Source organism: Macrobrachium rosenbergii, chromosome 3 (assembly GCF_040412425.1).
Source record: "Macrobrachium rosenbergii isolate ZJJX-2024 chromosome 3, ASM4041242v1, whole genome shotgun sequence".
Classification (NCBI taxonomy): domain Eukaryota; kingdom Metazoa; phylum Arthropoda; class Malacostraca; order Decapoda; family Palaemonidae; genus Macrobrachium; species Macrobrachium rosenbergii.
Window position 1 is genome coordinate 33,415,547 of NC_089743.1, and position 18,151 is coordinate 33,433,697.

Below are 18,151 nucleotides of genomic sequence, written 5' to 3' on the forward strand. Positions count from 1 at the left end.
CAGGTAGGACATATGACTATTCTTTCTACAAGATGTTCAGGATGCAGCTGAGAAAGTCACTGGCTTAAATATTGTCATGAGTACTTGTGGTAAGACGGTTGGCAGTGCTGCACAAGTTAAGAACTCTTCACTTTTATTCTTTTATCAAGGTCTCTTGTGTGTTGTGCAGACACGGGAGTTGCAAGGGTTTTTATGCCTCAGTGGTAAGGTATCTCATGAGGAGTCATGAAACCCTTGTTAGGAACAAAACTTTCAGACCTTTGCACTTGACTGTCACCTGGATTAGAGGTTTTTCTCCTATTCTCCTTTTTGGCATCCTTCACGTCATAGGCTTTCCATAACCTTAACCCCTGTTTAGGATGAATAGGTAGTACTCTACTAGGTTCTTCATACAGCACTCTGTAGACATGATAGTTCCTCGCTGGGTGAGCAGGTTCCGTTCTCAGCTACCATTCTGTTGGTCGCGAGTTCGAATCTCTGACCGGCAAGTGAAGAACAAGAGGAATTTGTTTCTGGTGATAGAAATTCATTTCTCGCTATAATGTGGTTTGGATTCCACAATAAGCTGTAGGTCCCGTTGCTAGGTAACCAATTGGTTCTTAGCCATGTAAAAGTAAATCTAATCCTTCGGGCCAGCCCTAGGAGAGCTGTTAATCAGCTCAGTGGTCTGGTTAAACTAAAATATAATTACTTGTAGACTTGATTTGGTTCTTCATACAGCATTCTGTAGACTTGATTTTAAGCATTTTATTTTTTTGTATTCCTAGGATGAGGCAGTTCTCATTTAGAACCTTGGGGTTTATTTAATTTCTCACTCTTAGGAGCTCTCAATGGGTCTTTTGTTTTTTGTCCATAGTTTTGTAGTAGCTCATTTCTGCCCTCCATAGTTGCTTTTCAAGTTAAATTTTAACTCATGGGTTGGTAATAAACAAATCAAATGTTTTAGGGATCAAATTTTTCTTACTACTTTAATTGTAAATTTTCTAATTTTAAGTACAGTAATGTAAGTTTATGGAAATTTTTGGAAATCAGACTTTGAAGGTGGGTTTGCATAAAGCAGTTCACATATTAAGCTATTTTATAAAAATGAATTTCTGAGCCTACCTCAGATTTTGAAAGTGATTCACATTCTACAAGCTTGCAGTTTGGAAGAATAAAATGTATAATAAAAATGGTACAGTGATAACTTTACCTACGGGTTTAATTTGTTTCATGACTGAGCTTGTAGCTCAATTTGCTTGTAGATCAAATAGTTTTCCTATTAAAATTAATGGAAATGCTAGTAAACCATTCCAGCCCCCCAAAAGACACACCAATCTTTTTTGTGTGTTTTTAAATAAGAAGAATGTACTTTATAAATAGCAAATAATGTATAAAAAATAATAAGTAACAAAAGGGAATGTAAAGAAATAAACTGGTTGTATTAAGTCAGGTCTTGACATTAAACGACTTACGTCTGCCTGGAGAGACAAACTTGGGTGTTTAAGTGTTGTCCTGGTAATGAACCTAAACTGGCTTTCTCACTGCATTGCAGTGGACCCTCGCTCTGAGGGGGAATTTTACTATGTGGGGCGAAGGAGAGTGCCTTACTAACTACTTATGCATAAAAATCTCTCTCTCTCTCTCTCTCTCTCTCTCTCTCTCTCTCTCTCTCTCTCTCTCTCTCTCTCTCTCTCTCTCTCTCTCTCTCATACATTAGTGGTAGTACATACACAAACAAGCTACAAGCTGTGTGATTAGCTACTTCCAACCCTTCCACCCAGTGGTGTACCATCATGGAGAGAGAGAGAGAGAGAGAGATGGGCGGTGCTACAGGCTGTATGCTTGGCTGCTTCCAACCTTTCCAGCCAGCAGTGTGTCATCATGGAGAGAGAGAGAGACGAGAATGAGTTATGTTTACATCGGTAAAACAGTTACAAATGTCAGGAAAGTTTTTTTAAACAGTACACATTACAATAATAATATTTCAATATTGAGGGATTTTACTTTAATATTTTATTGATATTAGCTGTGTTTACAATAATATTATATTTGAAAATTTTAGTAAATTATTTTTTATCATAAAATGTATTTAGTACCCAGCCTAACACTGCCTGACCTGGCAGCATAACTTCAATTTTTTTATGAACATTTTTGAAAAGGGCTGCTTTTAGCTCAGATCTCGGCTCGTATCTTAAAGCAAAAAATCTACCAAGTGATTGCTCGTATCTCGGAAAACTCGTATGTTGGTTCACTCGAACATCAAAGTATTTTTTTTGTTAAAATTTGCTCAAGCATTTAAAAGAATATCTCCTTTTCAAATTTATACTGGATAAAACCTATTGAGGAATATTAGTGTCCCATTCTAGAGAATAAATTTTGTGGGAAATGGTGGCTAGCTGGTATCTTGTCTTTTTGAAAATATATAATTAAGAGCACTGTACAAGAATGACTCAATTTTTTTTCTGATATTAGTCACCTTCCAGTTTTGTATGCTCTCACTTAACCCTTAAGGGACGGCATAATTTATCAGTGTGCAGCACCCCAGACCGGGGAAACTTTGAGGTCGGCAAAATAAAAAAAAAATCACTTCAGTGGAAAGAGGATGAAACGTACATTTACACAGTATAAATAAAAAAATTCTAAAAAATTTTCCCTTCCTTCCAGGAGAAGTTGAAAATGACTATTTACAACCCTTCGTGGGGCCTCATTTACAAGACAATCATAAATTTTACCAACTTATATGTTTTTTCTAATAAATAAATTTATTGTATTTGTAAAATTATTCTTACTGCTCACACAATATCAAAACAGACAAGAAATAAAGGCAGTAATAAATTTTTTGCATATTTGTTGAAAAATATTCACGTAAATTTATGAGAAGGAAGATTCAGTAACTTTTTTTTTTACTTTTACATGCTTTTTCTAATATTTCTTTGGAATTTTCTTTGTAAAATTACATTTACAACTGACGTACTATCGTAAAAGACAAAAACAAAAAACAACAGCACCCCTTCGTATATTTACAAGCAAATTTGCAAAAAGACTCGTGTAAGATTGAGATGCAGTACTTTCCCCCTTCAAGTCACAAGCATTACTGATGGCTGGAAAGACATCTGTGGCAACACTGGTACAACTCCGTCAGTGTAAAAGTTGCCATTAGTGAATTTATAGCATATAGAAGTATTGGCACCTCTTTCTCGCCCCATTCTTACCATAATCAGTGTTGTGTAATATTGTTTCACACTCAGGCTCAATCCGTCCACCTCCCCAATCCTGTTTTACTTCACACTCAGGCTCAATCTGTCCCTTAAGGGTTAAATGGAAAAAATCCTGTGCATTTCAACACTATATCAGTATTTCTTCTTAATTTATTCATCATTGCATCCAATACCATGTAGCGCAAAGGGCTGCATAAATTCCACCACTCCTGACTTTCTTGAGGTTTATCTTCCATAGATCTCCAGTTATCTTTATCCCTCCATCTTATAGTTCTCATCCAAATAGTTCTAGGTCTTCCCACTCTTCTGGTGCCTGCAGGAGCCCAGCTGACAGTGGTGTGTTTATTCTCCTTTCATCATTTTCTCATTAACTTAGGAAATTTACAGACACATGAAATGATGACATTGCTCTTTGAGAGGTATGAGAAGTCATGATTATTAAGGAGGACTTGTTTTTTTATTGAATATACATCATATGCAAATATTATATAATTTTATAATGTCTGAAAATATAGACAGTATTTTTTGCCACATTTTTAGTGTGGAAAGTATGCTTATGATTTTATATTTGATTAAACCTTTAAAAGGAACATTCAGCTATTGTTAAAGAACTAATATTCCACATTTGTCTTTATGTAAAAAAAAAAGCAAATATATTTGCTCTTCAAGTTATGTATTTGATTGAAGTTATGGTTTTATACTAAAAAATGTATTTGTTTGTTGTACTCATAAATGTCTTTTCTCCACCTTTTACGGCTCAACAGTTGATCTCTTTGTGGGTAAGTTTAAGGCTCTTTGCGTGTATTCTGTTGTAATCCAGCATGTTTCAGAAGATGTTTGTTGAAGTACATTGCAGTACATTATTGAATGTTTAATTTTGGTGGCAGAAAAATACTTCATTCAAGTGTAGATATCAGCTTTAGATTCAGAGAAGGCAGTAGGTATTTTGAAAATGGTGCCTGCATCTCTTGATGTACATTTTGTATTTTTGAAATAATAATCTGGTTATTAATGATAAACACATGAAAATGTTCTTATTTGAGTATGATTTTATTTGGTAACAAACTTTTTTGAACGGATATCATTAGGTAATTGTTCTTTCAGTTCCTTTTCTTCATCTGTAGCATTATTTTTATTCTTTTTTTATGGTTTTGCAAAGTTTCCTCTAGAAAGTATAACAAAGGTGTTCTCCTATAAATCAATAAGTATCTGAGACAACCACTCATCTTTCATGCTATGCACAAGACACTAATTTCCCTATTTAGTACTATAGAGTTAGTGCTGGCACTGTGGAATCAATGTTGTCAGTGCTGACAGGTGTCTCCCAAAATGCACTATACTGTAGCTAGCATAGAGCAGTTTTATCTGTAGCCATTTATTTCATGGTACAACTTTGCATCTTCATTAATAAATCTGTATATTTTGGCTGAGAATGTAGTCTACTTATAATCCCTCAGTGTTTCTTGATGCAATGCCAAAAAAAGTAATTTCTTTTTTTCTGGTTAATTTTGCACTAGTGCACCTAGAAAGGAACAGCTTTAATATAAAATTTTTGAGGAACTTCAGTTTCAGTTCTCTGAAGCATAAGCTTTTTTTGGTACATCTTGAGTGTATACTATATATTGTGCCATGAAAGAACATTGTGTCTCTTGAAATACTTTTCCTACAAATCAGTTTTCAAATACCTTGTAGGCAGAATTATTTCCAAAATATTTTTGAATTATTGATGTTTGCCATCACTTTAAGGGGATTTAGTATGATAAGAATTTAACAAAACACTGGGTTTTAGCTGAATGTAGAACTTACATCTATATATAGTTAGCATGTGCGCCTGGCTCACTTGAGCCTAAAAATAGAGGTTCATTCATTACACAAGCACATATAAGGAAGTACAATAATTTGATTTTATAAATGCTAATTGAAAATTTTATAATAGAGGATATATACAGTATTTAGTACTTGTTTACCAAAACTTTTGCTGTTTATGGCAGTCTGAGGTTTTTTATCTTTTTAGGTAAAAAATGTGACATTCCCATCTCTTAGCCCCTTTGTCTTGAAATACTTTTCCTACAAATCAGTTTTCAAGTATCTTTTAGACAAAATTGTTCCAAAAATATTTTGAATTAATGATGTTTGACACTACACTTCAGGGTGTTTGGTATAAGAATTTTATGAAAGACTTTGGGATGTAGCTGAATGTAGAACTTATGTCTTTATGTATTTAGCATGTTTGCATGGCTCACTTGAGCAAATACTCGTAGAGAGATTCGTCCAATACACAGGCACTTTTGGGAAGTTAAGATGTCGTACAGGTAAATAAGCACCTTTTATTGGCTATCTAGTATATTGTAGTAATTTTTTATGGTAATTGTGGAGATAAATTCATAATATTCCACTCAAATTTACTAACATACACAGTCGAAATTAGTACAGTGTTGTCAAATTTCACTATAGTATTGTAAAAGACATAGTCCCCATAAAGTATGTATAGGATTTATACAAGGTACAAATTATTTTGCTGTTGCTTTAACCTATATAGGATTTATACAAGGTACAAATCATTATTTTACAGTTGCTTTAACTCTGTACATGTGTATGACCAAAACCAATACCAGAATTTTAATTGCATCAGTTATTGCTAAAATGAGCACTTGACTTAACCCTGGTAGGAGTATCTTGTCTTAGTTGCACTTCACACTTGAAAGTTTCCAAAGAGAGAATGTTAATTTTTGTTGCTGTGGCCAGCAGTCTTCAGAGATAAAATTTGATTGTCTTTATAAGTTTTTGATTGCATTGTATGGATAGCATTTTCTGCTAACACTTTTCATCATGCAGGAATGGTTACGCATCATTTTTATGTAGGAAGACTTACTTGTCTTTTTTGTAAAATATTTTTTATTTGTGCCAGTGTTGTTTATTTTCTCATTCGTTTTATTTATGTATTCTTGGGGAATCCATGATATTTTAAAATTGCAATTAATTTCTGATTTTGTTGTATTTGCCATTGTATGTTTGTTTACATATTTATATATATTATGTATCATTGGCATATGTTGTGTAACTCACTCATGTCCCATGCAACACTAATTCTCTTTACTGTTGCTGGACCACTCATGTATGAGGGAGAAGGGTACCAGAGAAGACAAATGCTTGAGAGTGGATGTTGTGAACAGTTGAATTTGTTATCTCTACAGTAAAGGCAAATGCAGCTACACCTCTAATGGTGGTCAAGACGAGGTTCTTTCAAGACAGCGTGAGGTCTCTTAGGCCTCCAAGTGGATTGTTGGTGTCTCTGGCTTGTATGCCCATTCTTCACTACATCCTTATGTGTAACTGGTTTCAAGTGCATTATACGAGACTCGTCATCTCTTGTAATGCACCCACTCATGCTGTGCTGTACCCAATGAGTACTTGATTCTACTTTTTACTGAGTATTAGTTTTTTATGATGCTTGGATGTTTCAGAAGCTTTTACATCTTGGTTTATGGGTACCTCTTCTGCTGCTACTGTTTCTGATCCCTATATCTCTCTCTTTGCAGCCTCCTCCGGATTACTTCTTGGGCAAATGTCTACTGTCACTAGATCCAATTCAACAACCTTAGTGTTTTTAAGGAAGTCTGAGCATTCTGTGTTCATGCTTCATTTTCATCTAACTTGCATAACTAATAACAGAATATAGTCTTTTGCTTCCTACGATCACTTCATGATCAGTCTTTAGCAAGTACTGGTAGAAGGATAAGACACTTTTTTTAACCCATGGTAAAATGGTAGTGGTGGTTTTTTTGGGGGTTGGGGGGTGTCACTCAGTGGATCCAGTCCAAGGCTCACCAGTGTGGATGTATCACTATGAGAGGAGTTGGTGAGCATCAGACCTGATTGCAGAGATCCTTTTCTCAAGATCACACCATTCATAATTATTCCTCAGTTACACAAGTCTAATGTGGTGTTGAAATCAAATGTGAGGCTAAACTCTCATGAAAGTATTCTCCAAGGAGGTCTTCACTGTAAGATAGAAGTTTTTCACCATCTTAAATCAGAAAGGATGTCTCTGTTTTGCTCTTTTAAGTCTTGGGCTTCTACATCAGATGTAACAAATGGCTAGAATAGTAAGTCCTTGGTCACAGAGCAACATGTTAATTTAGGTAGCTGTGATTCAGAATGTCAGTGCCACTACAGTATTGACAGCAACTATCAGTGATCTGGTACTTAGTTTACCAGCATAAACATACCACTGTTTGTGGCTTCTAGGTAACCTTATTACCACATTCAGTTGCTCTATATGATTTGACCATAAAACAATTTATTCAAACTTTTGGCTGTTTCAAAACTTCTGCGCTATAACCTTTTAGTTTGATGGTGCATTCAAGACTCAATTCCTTATTTATTCTATTTATTCGATGTTCTTCATTATTTGTAACTTAAATGAAATTTCACAGTTGTCAATTCAAAATATGGTGGTTGTATATGTATCCATATCGTTTTTACTCTTCTCCATAAGGGCATCCTGTTCATGGTATCTTGGATTGTTCCATAAGAACTTATGCTCCTGATGTATTACACTCTCAGAGAAGATTTCACCAGCCTGAGTCCTAAAGCTTAAAGGTAACAAGCAGATTTTTTCTGTTGTCTTATGGCTTCCAGACCCTCAAAACCCTCACAAGAAGCAATTTTATTGATTTTTCTTATAATAACTATCCACATATGAATCAGATATTGAGTTAAGGTGCAGTTTTCAAGCTTGCCATCACGCTGTTTTGAACTACCCGTGATTGGGTCAGAGGCTCCAGAGTGTGCTAGGTATACTAGAATAAAAGAGAAGTCAATATACAAAAAATCTGTTCAATTCTACTTAATTACAAACTAGAGGTTCTATGGTTTGTTCTCTGGCATATCTTTTATTTAGTGCTCCTAACCATGGCTTACTAAACAATCTTCAGCTTAGGGGAGTGTTGTCCTTGTAATCATAAGAACCCAATTAAATACAGCTCAAGATGATGTATTGACATTTGAGTGATTGCAGGGAAATTTACAGTGAAGTTGCTTCAGTTATTTGAGAAAATTGCTCTAAATTTCAATTTTGAATTTTTTTATTGACATTTTTTTCTTAGAAAATTCCTGCATTACATACTCAGCTATAGAGTGAAAGAACTTGGAAGGTTTCTTAAAGATTCATTATATATAAATGGCAATTTTTTATTCCATGTAAGTTGAAATATTTATCCACCAAATTTCATTGTTGAGATTGGAGGTGTGGTATAATGCTGAGCACAGTAATCTTGCATGCTTTGGACTTCAATATTTTATTGATTTTTTTTGCAATATAGTTTCCTGATCTACTTGACAATTGTAATTTTTCAGTAAATTAAATTGAATTTATGTAAATTTAAGCAATACTTAGGTGTAAGAGGGGAAGAAAATTTGTGTATTGTTTTGTGAAAAGAAATTTAGTTATTTATCACAGAAAGTCACCAAAAACTACGGTTTAATACAATATTTAGAAAAAGTTTTGAAGTTTAACAAGAAATCATAGATACACTGAAAATTCAATTTTTAATTTGTTCTCCATTTGCAACGGAAGTATTCATGCAAGAAATTTATTTACTGAATAATGAAAGTGTTTGCCCTTAAATCAGCATCATCCATGCTTTCCTCTTGTGTGTCCTGTTGTATAGATACTACTACTGTAACATCCTAGATATCTGATATGTATTATCACTTTTTTTGGCATCTCGAGAATCACTTTTTGAGCTTAAAATATTTACACAAGGTTTCAATAAAGTGAATAAGATACTCTGTGTTACGTTGTTGTATATTGAAAAGCATTTTCATAAATTGTTTCTTGTGACTGCTGGTTAGCTTATGCCTGAGGACAAAATGATTTAGTACCATGGTACTTGGTATAAACTGTAAAGTTGTTTTGATACTGAAAACAAGTGATAAGGCATTAAAGTAAAGTTTAATTACATGAAAATAGTCATAAAAATTGTATAAGCTTATGTCTTTAGTTGTCAGTGTAGTCATTAAAATAAGCTGGTTTACATGTACAGTATACTTGCATCGGTAATAATTTTGATACTGGAAACAAATAGTATGCCTTAACATGAAATATAAATGTATGGAATGTAAGTATTTGCCAGCTCTGAAGTTCCAAGATAAATGGCTTAGTCTTAAATAGGTGGTGTTGGTACAGTAAAAAGATTTGAACCTCTACAATGCCTTAATTAGTGATGTGAATTAACAAAAAATGGTTAAGCCCTACCTAATGCCTTACAAGTGGTGTAAAATGCAAGAAAAGTACTTTCCCGATTTGGCAATTTATTGAACAACCCAGCAGATATATTGGTTTGCTAAATCAAGGATCTACTATACTGAGAAAAGATTTAAATCATTAATGGCAAGTATTATGCATCAGAATTGAATAAAAACCATCAGGATGAATTACCAAGGAAAGCTATGAGCAGACATGTTATTGTTTCAGGACTGTGCCCTTCCCCATGAATCAGATGGCAGTGCATGAAGTTATGGCTCTGAAATGTTGCTTCATTTCCATACTTTTCCAGCCTGGTACCATCTGACTTGCACCTGGTTTCTTAACTCAAATCCCATATGTATGGTCACTGTTTCAGGAGTAGTTATGAAGTTATCTGTGCTTCAAGGGAATATTTGGAGGTTAGATACAGCCCTCTTCTGAGACAGGGTTACAATGTTGGAACATTTTTGGACCAAGTTTATCGTAGTTACAAGGGACTATTGAAAAATAACACAAGAACTCTGTTTCTCCCGTAATTCTTCTTGTGTGAGGCTGAGAACTTTTAGAAAGACCTTCCTGTATGCTTTGCTCTTTTGTTCATAGATCAAAGCAGCAGAACTTGTTCAGACATCATCTCTTAGAAAGTAGGCCCTGTTGCTGTTAACCCTTAAACACCGAGCCTCTATTTACAAAAGTGTCTGTCGTATGCGTGGTGGCGTTAGGAGTTAAGCGCCTTCTGAAAAAAAATTTTTCAAAAATCACAGCACACTTAGTTTTTAAGATTAAGAGTTCATTTTTGGCTCCTTTTTTTGTCATTGCCTGAAGTTTAGTATGCAACCATCAGAAATGAAAGAAAATATCATTATCATATATAAATATTGGAATATATGACAGCGCGAAAAAAAAAATTTCATATATAATTGTATACAAATCACGGTGTGAGCAAAACGGTTAAAGCTAATGAGTTATTTTTTTTTTCGTCGTATTGTACACTAAATTGCGATGATTTTGTTATATAACAAATTGTAAAATGATCAAAGCAACACAGAGAAAATATTATCACAAAATGATGTATGAATTCGTAACGCGCGGACGTAAAAACAAGTTTTTTTTCTAAAATTCACCATAAATCGAAATATTGTGCTAGAGACTTCCCGTTTGTTGCAAAATGGAGGTAATTGATTGAATATTACTAGACTTTAAGTGTTTTAGCTTACAATTGCATTTTTCGACCATTTCGGTCGAGTTAAAGTTGACCGAAGGTCAAATTTTTTCTATTTATCGTGATTTATATGAAAATATTTCAAAACTGATAAAAGCTACAACCATGAGTTATTTTTTGTTGTATTCGACATGATATTACGCACATTTTCATGTATAACACTTTATGTAAGGCTTAATATAAAACGGTGCAAAAATTACGACAAGGTGTCTAAAGAAATTCTGAGATTTTCAGCCGAGTTACCGCAAGCGGACGTAAGGAAAAAGTTTTTTTTTAAATTCACCATAAATCGAAATATTGTGCTAGAGACTTCCCGGTTATTGGAAAATAAAGGTAAATGATTGAATGTTACTAGAATGTAAGAGTTTTAGCTTACAATTGCATTTTTCGACCATTTCGGTCAAGTCAAAGTTGACCGAAGGTTGAAATTTTGGCACTTATCGTGATTTATATGAAAATATTTCAAAAGTGATAAAAGCTACAACCATGAATTATTTTCTGTTGTATTCTACATGAAATTGCACACATTTTCACATATAAAACTTTATGTAACGACTAATATAAAATGGTGCAAACGTTACGACAAAGCGACGAAAGAATTTCTGAGATTTTCGGCCGAGTTACCGTGCGCGGACGTAGGGAAAAAGTTTTTTTTTCAAAAATTCACCATAAATCGAAATATTGTGCTAGAGACTTCCAATTTGTTGCAAAATGAAGGTAAATGATTGAATATTACTAGAATGTAAGAGTTTTAGCTTACAATTGCATTTTTTTACCATTTTGGTCGAGTCAAAGTTGACCGAAGGTTGAAATTTTGGCACATCGTGATTTATATGAAAATATTTCAAAACTGATAAAAGCTACAACCATGGTTTTTTTGTTGTATTTTAAATGAAATTGCACACATTTTCATATATAAAACTTTATGTAACGGCTAATATAAAACGGTGCAAACATTACGACAAAGTGACGAAAGAATTTCTGAGATTTTCGGCCGAGTTACCACGCGCAGACGTAAGGAAGTTTTTTTCAAAAATTCACCTTAAATCAAAATATTGTGCTAGAGACTTCCAATTTGTTGCAAAATGAAGGTAAAATGCTTGAATATTACTAGAATGTAAGAGTTTTAGCTTACAATTGTGTTTTTCGACCATTTCGGTTGAGTCAAAGTTGACCGAAGGTTGAAATTTTGGCTTTTATCATGATTTATATGAAAATATTTCAAAACTGATAAAGCTACAACCATGGTTTTTTTTGTTGTATTTTAAATGAAATTGCACACATTTTCATATATAAAACTTTATGTAACAGCTAATATAAAACGGTGCAAACATTACGACAAAGTGATGAAAGAATTTCTGAGATTTTTGGCCGAGTTACAGCGTGCAGACGTAAGGAAGTTTTTTCAAAAATTCACCATAAATCGAAGTATTGTGCTAGAGACTTCCAATTTGTTGCAAAATGAAGGTAAATGATTGAATATTACTAGAATGTAAGAGTTTTAGCTTACAATTGCGTTTTTCGACCATTTCGGTCGAGTCAAAGTTGACCGAAGGTTGAAGTTTTGGCACTTATTGTGATTTCTGGATCGGGGTCCCATGTCACCCGGTGAAAAAGTCCATTCAGCACTTATTTCTAGGTAATTCCGTTGCTAGATACCAGAGAAAGCTAAATGAAATGCTGGAGTTACTACCCCCAGAGCGAGCTCCACTAGATGGAGTCGTGTATGGAAAAGGGTGAACTACAAAAACACGGAACCTTATCCTATAGAGATTCCCAATGTCAAAAGTCCCAACGAGAGAGGTGCCGATACAAGCCCATGCACTACTCATGGACTGTATACAAGGCAACACTAGCCGCATTCCATTTTAGCACGTTTTTACGTTCTCACACGTAATTTCGTTGTGATCCTTATTTTGTGCTCTATTTTGGATTTTTATGGCATCCTCGCAAGGTTCTTCTTCAATTACTTGAGTACCAGTGTTTTGTTGTTTTTTAGGCGATTGAGGCTTCTTATTTTCCTTTAGTTTAATAATTAAAGGAATTTATAACGCCTGTCTCGATCTCCTCTCACGTCGTCTCTTGACCTCTCTTGGTCTTGGATCGGCATATTTGTTTTGTGTTTTTATTTGTATCCCTTTTTATTTGGGATGTTTTACCATTAATGATCCCTAACTTTAGTGGGTTTGATTAATTTTTGTTTGTTCTATACCCATTTACTACGAGAAGTGCTGTTTAACGTTTAGGCTACGAGCTACCCCTCGGGCCCATTCGCTTTTTATCATGACTTCATTACGAGAGTGATTTTTATTATGGTAGTGATGTTTAGCGTTTAGGCTACGAGCTACCCACTCGGGCCCATTCGCCTTTTATCATGGCTTCATTACGGGAGTGATGTTTAGCGTTTAGGCTACAGCTACCTCGGGCCCATTCGCTTTTATCGTGGCTTCATTACGAGAAATGTTGTTGAGCGTTTAGGCTACGAGCTTCCCCTCGAGCCCATTCGCTTATTATCATGGCCTCATTATGCTTTATTTTTGTCACTCACTTCTCTTCGCCTTTGGGGATCTTATTTTCATTGGTACTGTTACGGTTTTTACTTTGTTTTCATAATTTTGTTTATTTTGTGAATTTTGTGTTCCCTTCCTGGTCAAGTGCTGTCTTGCTGTTTAGGCTACGTGGTTCCCCCTCGGGCCTATTCGCTTCTTATTTTGGCTTTATTTTGCCTTGTTTTAGACTCACTTCTCTAAGTGTATGGGAACATGATTTTCATTGTTACATTTAATTTTTGACCTTGTGCTTGGATGCTTTTGAATTTTGTTAATTTTGGGATACTTTCATTTAACTGGAGGTCGGTCATGTCCCTTCACGTCCATGTTGTGTTGGGCCTGCCTATCCTCCTACATGTACCTTATAGACAATTTTTGTTTTATTATGATTTTTTTTTTTAGTTATTTGTTAGCCTTTACCCCTCTCCTAGGCTTCCTTCCTTTACATCGACTCAGTTAGGTTAGCCTAGGGGTTGGCTGTAACACTTTTTCCCTTCGGGGAAAAATTCGTTTAGGAGGGGACGATCTCGATCTGTACGTATGAGTTTCATGTCGGTGATCTCGTTCTGTACATGTGTGTTTTATGTCTGGTGCTTCCCTTTGTTTGGTTTTTTGACTTGGATATATTGCCTCGTCCACCCTCTCCCTGTTTCGGCTTTTCACTTAGGCTAATGTTCCTAATAAGTTAAGCTGGAATAGCGAGGGTTTACCTGCGTAGCCTATCCTAGTTCAATCCTTCTTTGGGTTGCTTACCAATGGTGACTGGGAGTGCTCTCCCCACTCCTGTTCACACTTCTTTTACCGACTATATATATGTTTTTTTTTGTGGTTTCGAGAGTCCCCTTCTCTCCCTTTTATCCTTTGCTCTCTCTCTCTCCTTGGTTTGTTTTCAAAGTTTGTTAACTTTCCAAGGCTTGAGAGCAATTATCCTTATTTTATGTCGTAGCCTAAATCCCCTCCCTCTGCATTGATTGATTGTCCTTCGGTGTGTCTGAGTTGGCACTCCACCTGGACCTGGAGGTGACCAGGAGTGCTCTCCCCACTCCTGTTCACACTCCTTTTATCTTTCATTGCTCTCCTGGCCGTAGAGGTTTTTGCCCTTCCTCTCTTTTTCTCTCGCTCTTGTCGTGCAACACAGCTTACATAGCGAGGGGATCTATGAGAATCTCTGGGTGCCCGGGAGTGCTGTCCCACCCTGGTCGCTGCTTTGGGTTACCAACCTCCTGGCCTATCCTTCCCCCTTCCTTTTTACGTCGACTATTTCCCTTCGTGGTGCTTCCTACATGTTCGCACCTCACTGTTGGGATCTCATACGAGGCCAGTTAGCGTTCTCCACCTAACTGTCTTCTGTTTTATTTACTTTTTAGCGTTCCCCCTCCTTTTTGCTACTACCTGTTCGGTGTTTCGTTATCTTGTTGGGCGCTCTCCTTGCTTACTGCTACGGCGGTTTTAGTGTTTAGCGGTCGGTGTTTATTCCCCACCGCTATCACTTCGTTCAGGATATCCTCCTCCGGGGGTTTTCCTCTCTTGGCTCGGAGTGCGCCCACTTCCGAACAGTTCATAACCTTCCCACATTTTGTTCAAACATGATCGCTTCGGAATGTTCCGTTGACTCTGTTTTTATGTCTATGAGTTTTGTCCTGTTAGCCCGGTTTTCTCTCCGGTTTTCTCCGGGGGTTTTCCTGGTCTGACTAGGCTATGGCTGCTACGGTACTCTGCTCCGGCATCCGTTCCAGCATGCCCTTTTCTCATACGTTTTCGGCTGGTTTTGTCAAGTGCAGGAATGCTCCGCTATCCTACAACAAACCAGCGGTCACGGAGTCTATAGCTCCCATTCCGGTGCGCAGTCTGTTTTGGATTTATAGTTTGGCACGGAAGGTTATGAAAGTGCGCTATGCTCTCCTTGAGCAGGCTTCTTGATGAACCCGTGGTTTTATATATACCTGTCGGTTTCGTCTCCGCCAAACTCCGCCTCATGTGACTTATTCTTGACTCGGAAGGTTGTAAAGTGCGCTATGCTCTCTCCGAGCAGGCTACTTGATGAATCCGTAGGTTTTATTTACACCAGTCGGTTTTATCGCCGCCAAACGCCGCCTCCTTTGGCTTATTATTAGTCGTTTGGCACCCGGCAGATTGCGTTATGCGCTATGCTCTCCCAAGCAGGCTACCTGATGAATCCGTGAGTTTCATATATACCTGTCGGTTTTACCTCCGTCAAGCTCCGCCTCATGTGGCTTATTAATAGTCGCTCTTTGAACTCCGTCTCTCGGGGGGATTCTCGTTAATTTTTGTAGGTTTCATATAAACCTATCGGTTCTCCGCCTCTTGTGGCTTATTAATAGTTAATCTTTCGGTGTTTGGGCTCTCTCCGGCGAGATTCTCGGTGGATCGGTAGGTTTCATTTACGCTCCTATCGATTTCCTCCGCCAAACTCCGTTTCCTCCTGAGATTCTCAATAAATTGGTAGGTTTCATATACACCTATCGGTTTTTCCTTCGCCAAACTCCGTCTTATATAAATTATTGATAGTTGTTCCTCCGGTGTCTGGGGTCCTAATTTTCCCCCTCCTGGAGGCCGCTGCCTTAAGTCTCGTAACTCTTCGCTTAAGTTAATTGTTTACGGAGAGTTTTCTGAAGACGTTGCGGCCTTCTGTCTCGTTCTCGGACCTGTGAACATAGTCCCGGGCAATAAGTAGGTGCGGGAATAACTGAGACAAGCCTTTTTCCGCTTAGCTCGGAATTAGGTGAGGCAAACTTTTCCTTTAGGGGATTCGTTACCTTCTCATCCCTTTTCGACGGTTCCTGGTCTACCGTCCCTAAGGTGAAGTCAGTAAAAAAAAAAAAAAAAAAACCACCCTTTTTTTAAACCAAGAAGACCCGCTCCGGGGCCCCCTCAAGGACGTCTCGGATCTCTAATCCGGTGCCATCTACAAGTTTGGCCTCGTCTTCTGAAAGGGACACGCCCAAGCAAAGCAAGGCGGTTACCCCTCCTTCCTTTGTTGAAAACTCTTTTCGGGTCTCCTTATAAGGAGCTTGTTATGAGGGTCATTGTCAACCTATTAAACTAACTATCTATCGCCATGGTCCATGCCCCTCATCCCTTTCCCAGGAGCTTAAATCCCAAGAGATTAATCTCAAGACTCATTGTCAATGGATCACCTGTTAAGTCCTGCTCCGTTCGGAATTCTATCGTTCGGACATCTCCACCTCTTTTCCCCTCCAGTCTGGGGAATCTTGGTGCCTCCCTTTATGCTTCCCAGCATGAAGGCACCCTCCTGTCGGGGTGTGGGCACCACGGGGAGGTTGGTGGAAGGGCATTTCTTCCCTTCCGGTCTGGTATCCTCTTATCCGGGTTTTACCAGACTGTCAGAACGGGCATGGCATCTGTCTGGCAGGATCCATAAGTGAGCCCTCAGCTAGGGGCTGGACACATCGTCTCCTGAGGACTCTAACGGAGTGGCAGGCGGAGAATTCCAAGTTCACGCCAGCTGTGGGGTCTTACCGTGCTCTCTTTGAGAGCCCTGTTTCTTACCCCTTGTGCTCCGAATGTAGCCCTCTTATCAACAGGCTTGTTTTGAAAATGTATCGCTGAGGCATTTCCGGGAGACAGGTATCACAGATACATTCACAGTGAATCTTCTAACCCGGACTACGCTTCTAATTTATTCAGCGCTACAGCTCCTAAGCTTCGGAGTCAATTTTTGACTTTAACAGAAACTGAAACAGGGTGTAAGTCAGGCTTGCCCGTTCCAGCCTGAGCTGAAAAAAAGTCTTATAAACAGTTTCACCTGGAGAATTAATCTTTTCCCCAGGTGGGCGTTATTCTGACCCATCTGGGGCTACTATTGTTACCCAGAGCCTCCGTTCTCATGGGTGTCTACCCTACGAGCGGAAACGGTCTGATCTTGCCGGGACCTGTCCCAAGTCCGGCAAGAAGTTCATGTAGTTCAAGAGCCCCCTGCTCAGGCGGTGGTGCAGGCTCTTCAGGTCTCTGCCCCTGGACAGCCGTCAGCTCTCACTCCCAGCCTCCACCTCGATGTGTGCAGGTTCAGCCAACACATCAGCCCCTTGTAACGCCCCGTGTGTCTCTGCCTCCCCGTGGGAAAGAGATAGCAATGCCTCCGGAGTTTTCTTTGCTTCATACGAAAACCTAAGGAAAGAATTTTCACTAGACATTTGGCAAGAGGCTCTGACCCTCGGGGTTATCATAGGAGCAGGGATGCATCCTACTCCTCTCCGAGAAATTGGGAAGGCTTTCGCTTCACGGGAGGCAATCAAGCCTCCTCCCTGTAGTATTTCTCATATGGGTGGGAGGCTGTACCATTTTCGGGGCCACTGGAACTTCAGTTCCTGGGCCCAGAGTATAGTTATCAGGGCCCGGGGTGGAGCTGGACTGTTGTCCCCCCCCCAATCAGGTTCAATCAGCCTCCGGCCAGAGTTCTGGGGGTCTTTGTGAATGGCCTGTCAGGCTTTTTCAGTCTGCCAAGGAAGTTCCCTTCCACTGGAAAATTTTTCCGGGCGTGTCCCGTTTGTTTTCCTTATTCATGCGGCAAGTCTCGGTTGCTTACAGTCTTGTGGGTTCGGATCCTACTGCGCCGTGGAGCCGTAACCACCTCTATAGACCTTTCCGGCGCTTTCCTTTCACATCTTGGTTGCAGAAAGGTCCTATCCCTTCTTGGGATTCAGACTCGGGGAGCAGGCGTACCCCTTCAGGTTCATGCCCTCCTCAATGCGGCTCCAGAGTCTTTGCCAGTTTGAACAATACCGTAGTTCAACAGCTCCGGTATTAGGAGGCTATGCTAGCTGCATATCTAGTTGCCTGGCTCATTTGGGCACCCAGCGTCGGGAATTGCCTGAGGGCGCCGGTCATTATAATCGGTTTCTAGAGTCTTTGGGCTTCTAAGTAGACAGGAAGGAATCCCACCTGATTC

The 18,151-nt window shown here is 38.3% G+C and overlaps 1 protein-coding gene across 5 annotated transcripts in view; it reads left to right on the top strand.

The window, feature by feature from the left end:
* The window catches only part of LOC136854168 (two pore channel protein 1-like), a 449,951-nt gene that overhangs the window by 368,425 nt on the left and 63,375 nt on the right, over positions 1-18,151 (top strand). For 3 of the 5 annotated variants that reach the window (XM_067130485.1, XM_067130449.1, XM_067130468.1), the window contains one exon: positions 3,965-3,979. The exons of the other annotated variants lie outside the window; for them this stretch is intronic. In XM_067130485.1, the coding sequence (XP_066986586.1) occupies positions 3,965-3,979 (15 nt within the window). The remainder of the gene's footprint in view (positions 1-3,964; positions 3,980-18,151) is intronic. 5 annotated transcript variants of the gene reach the window in all.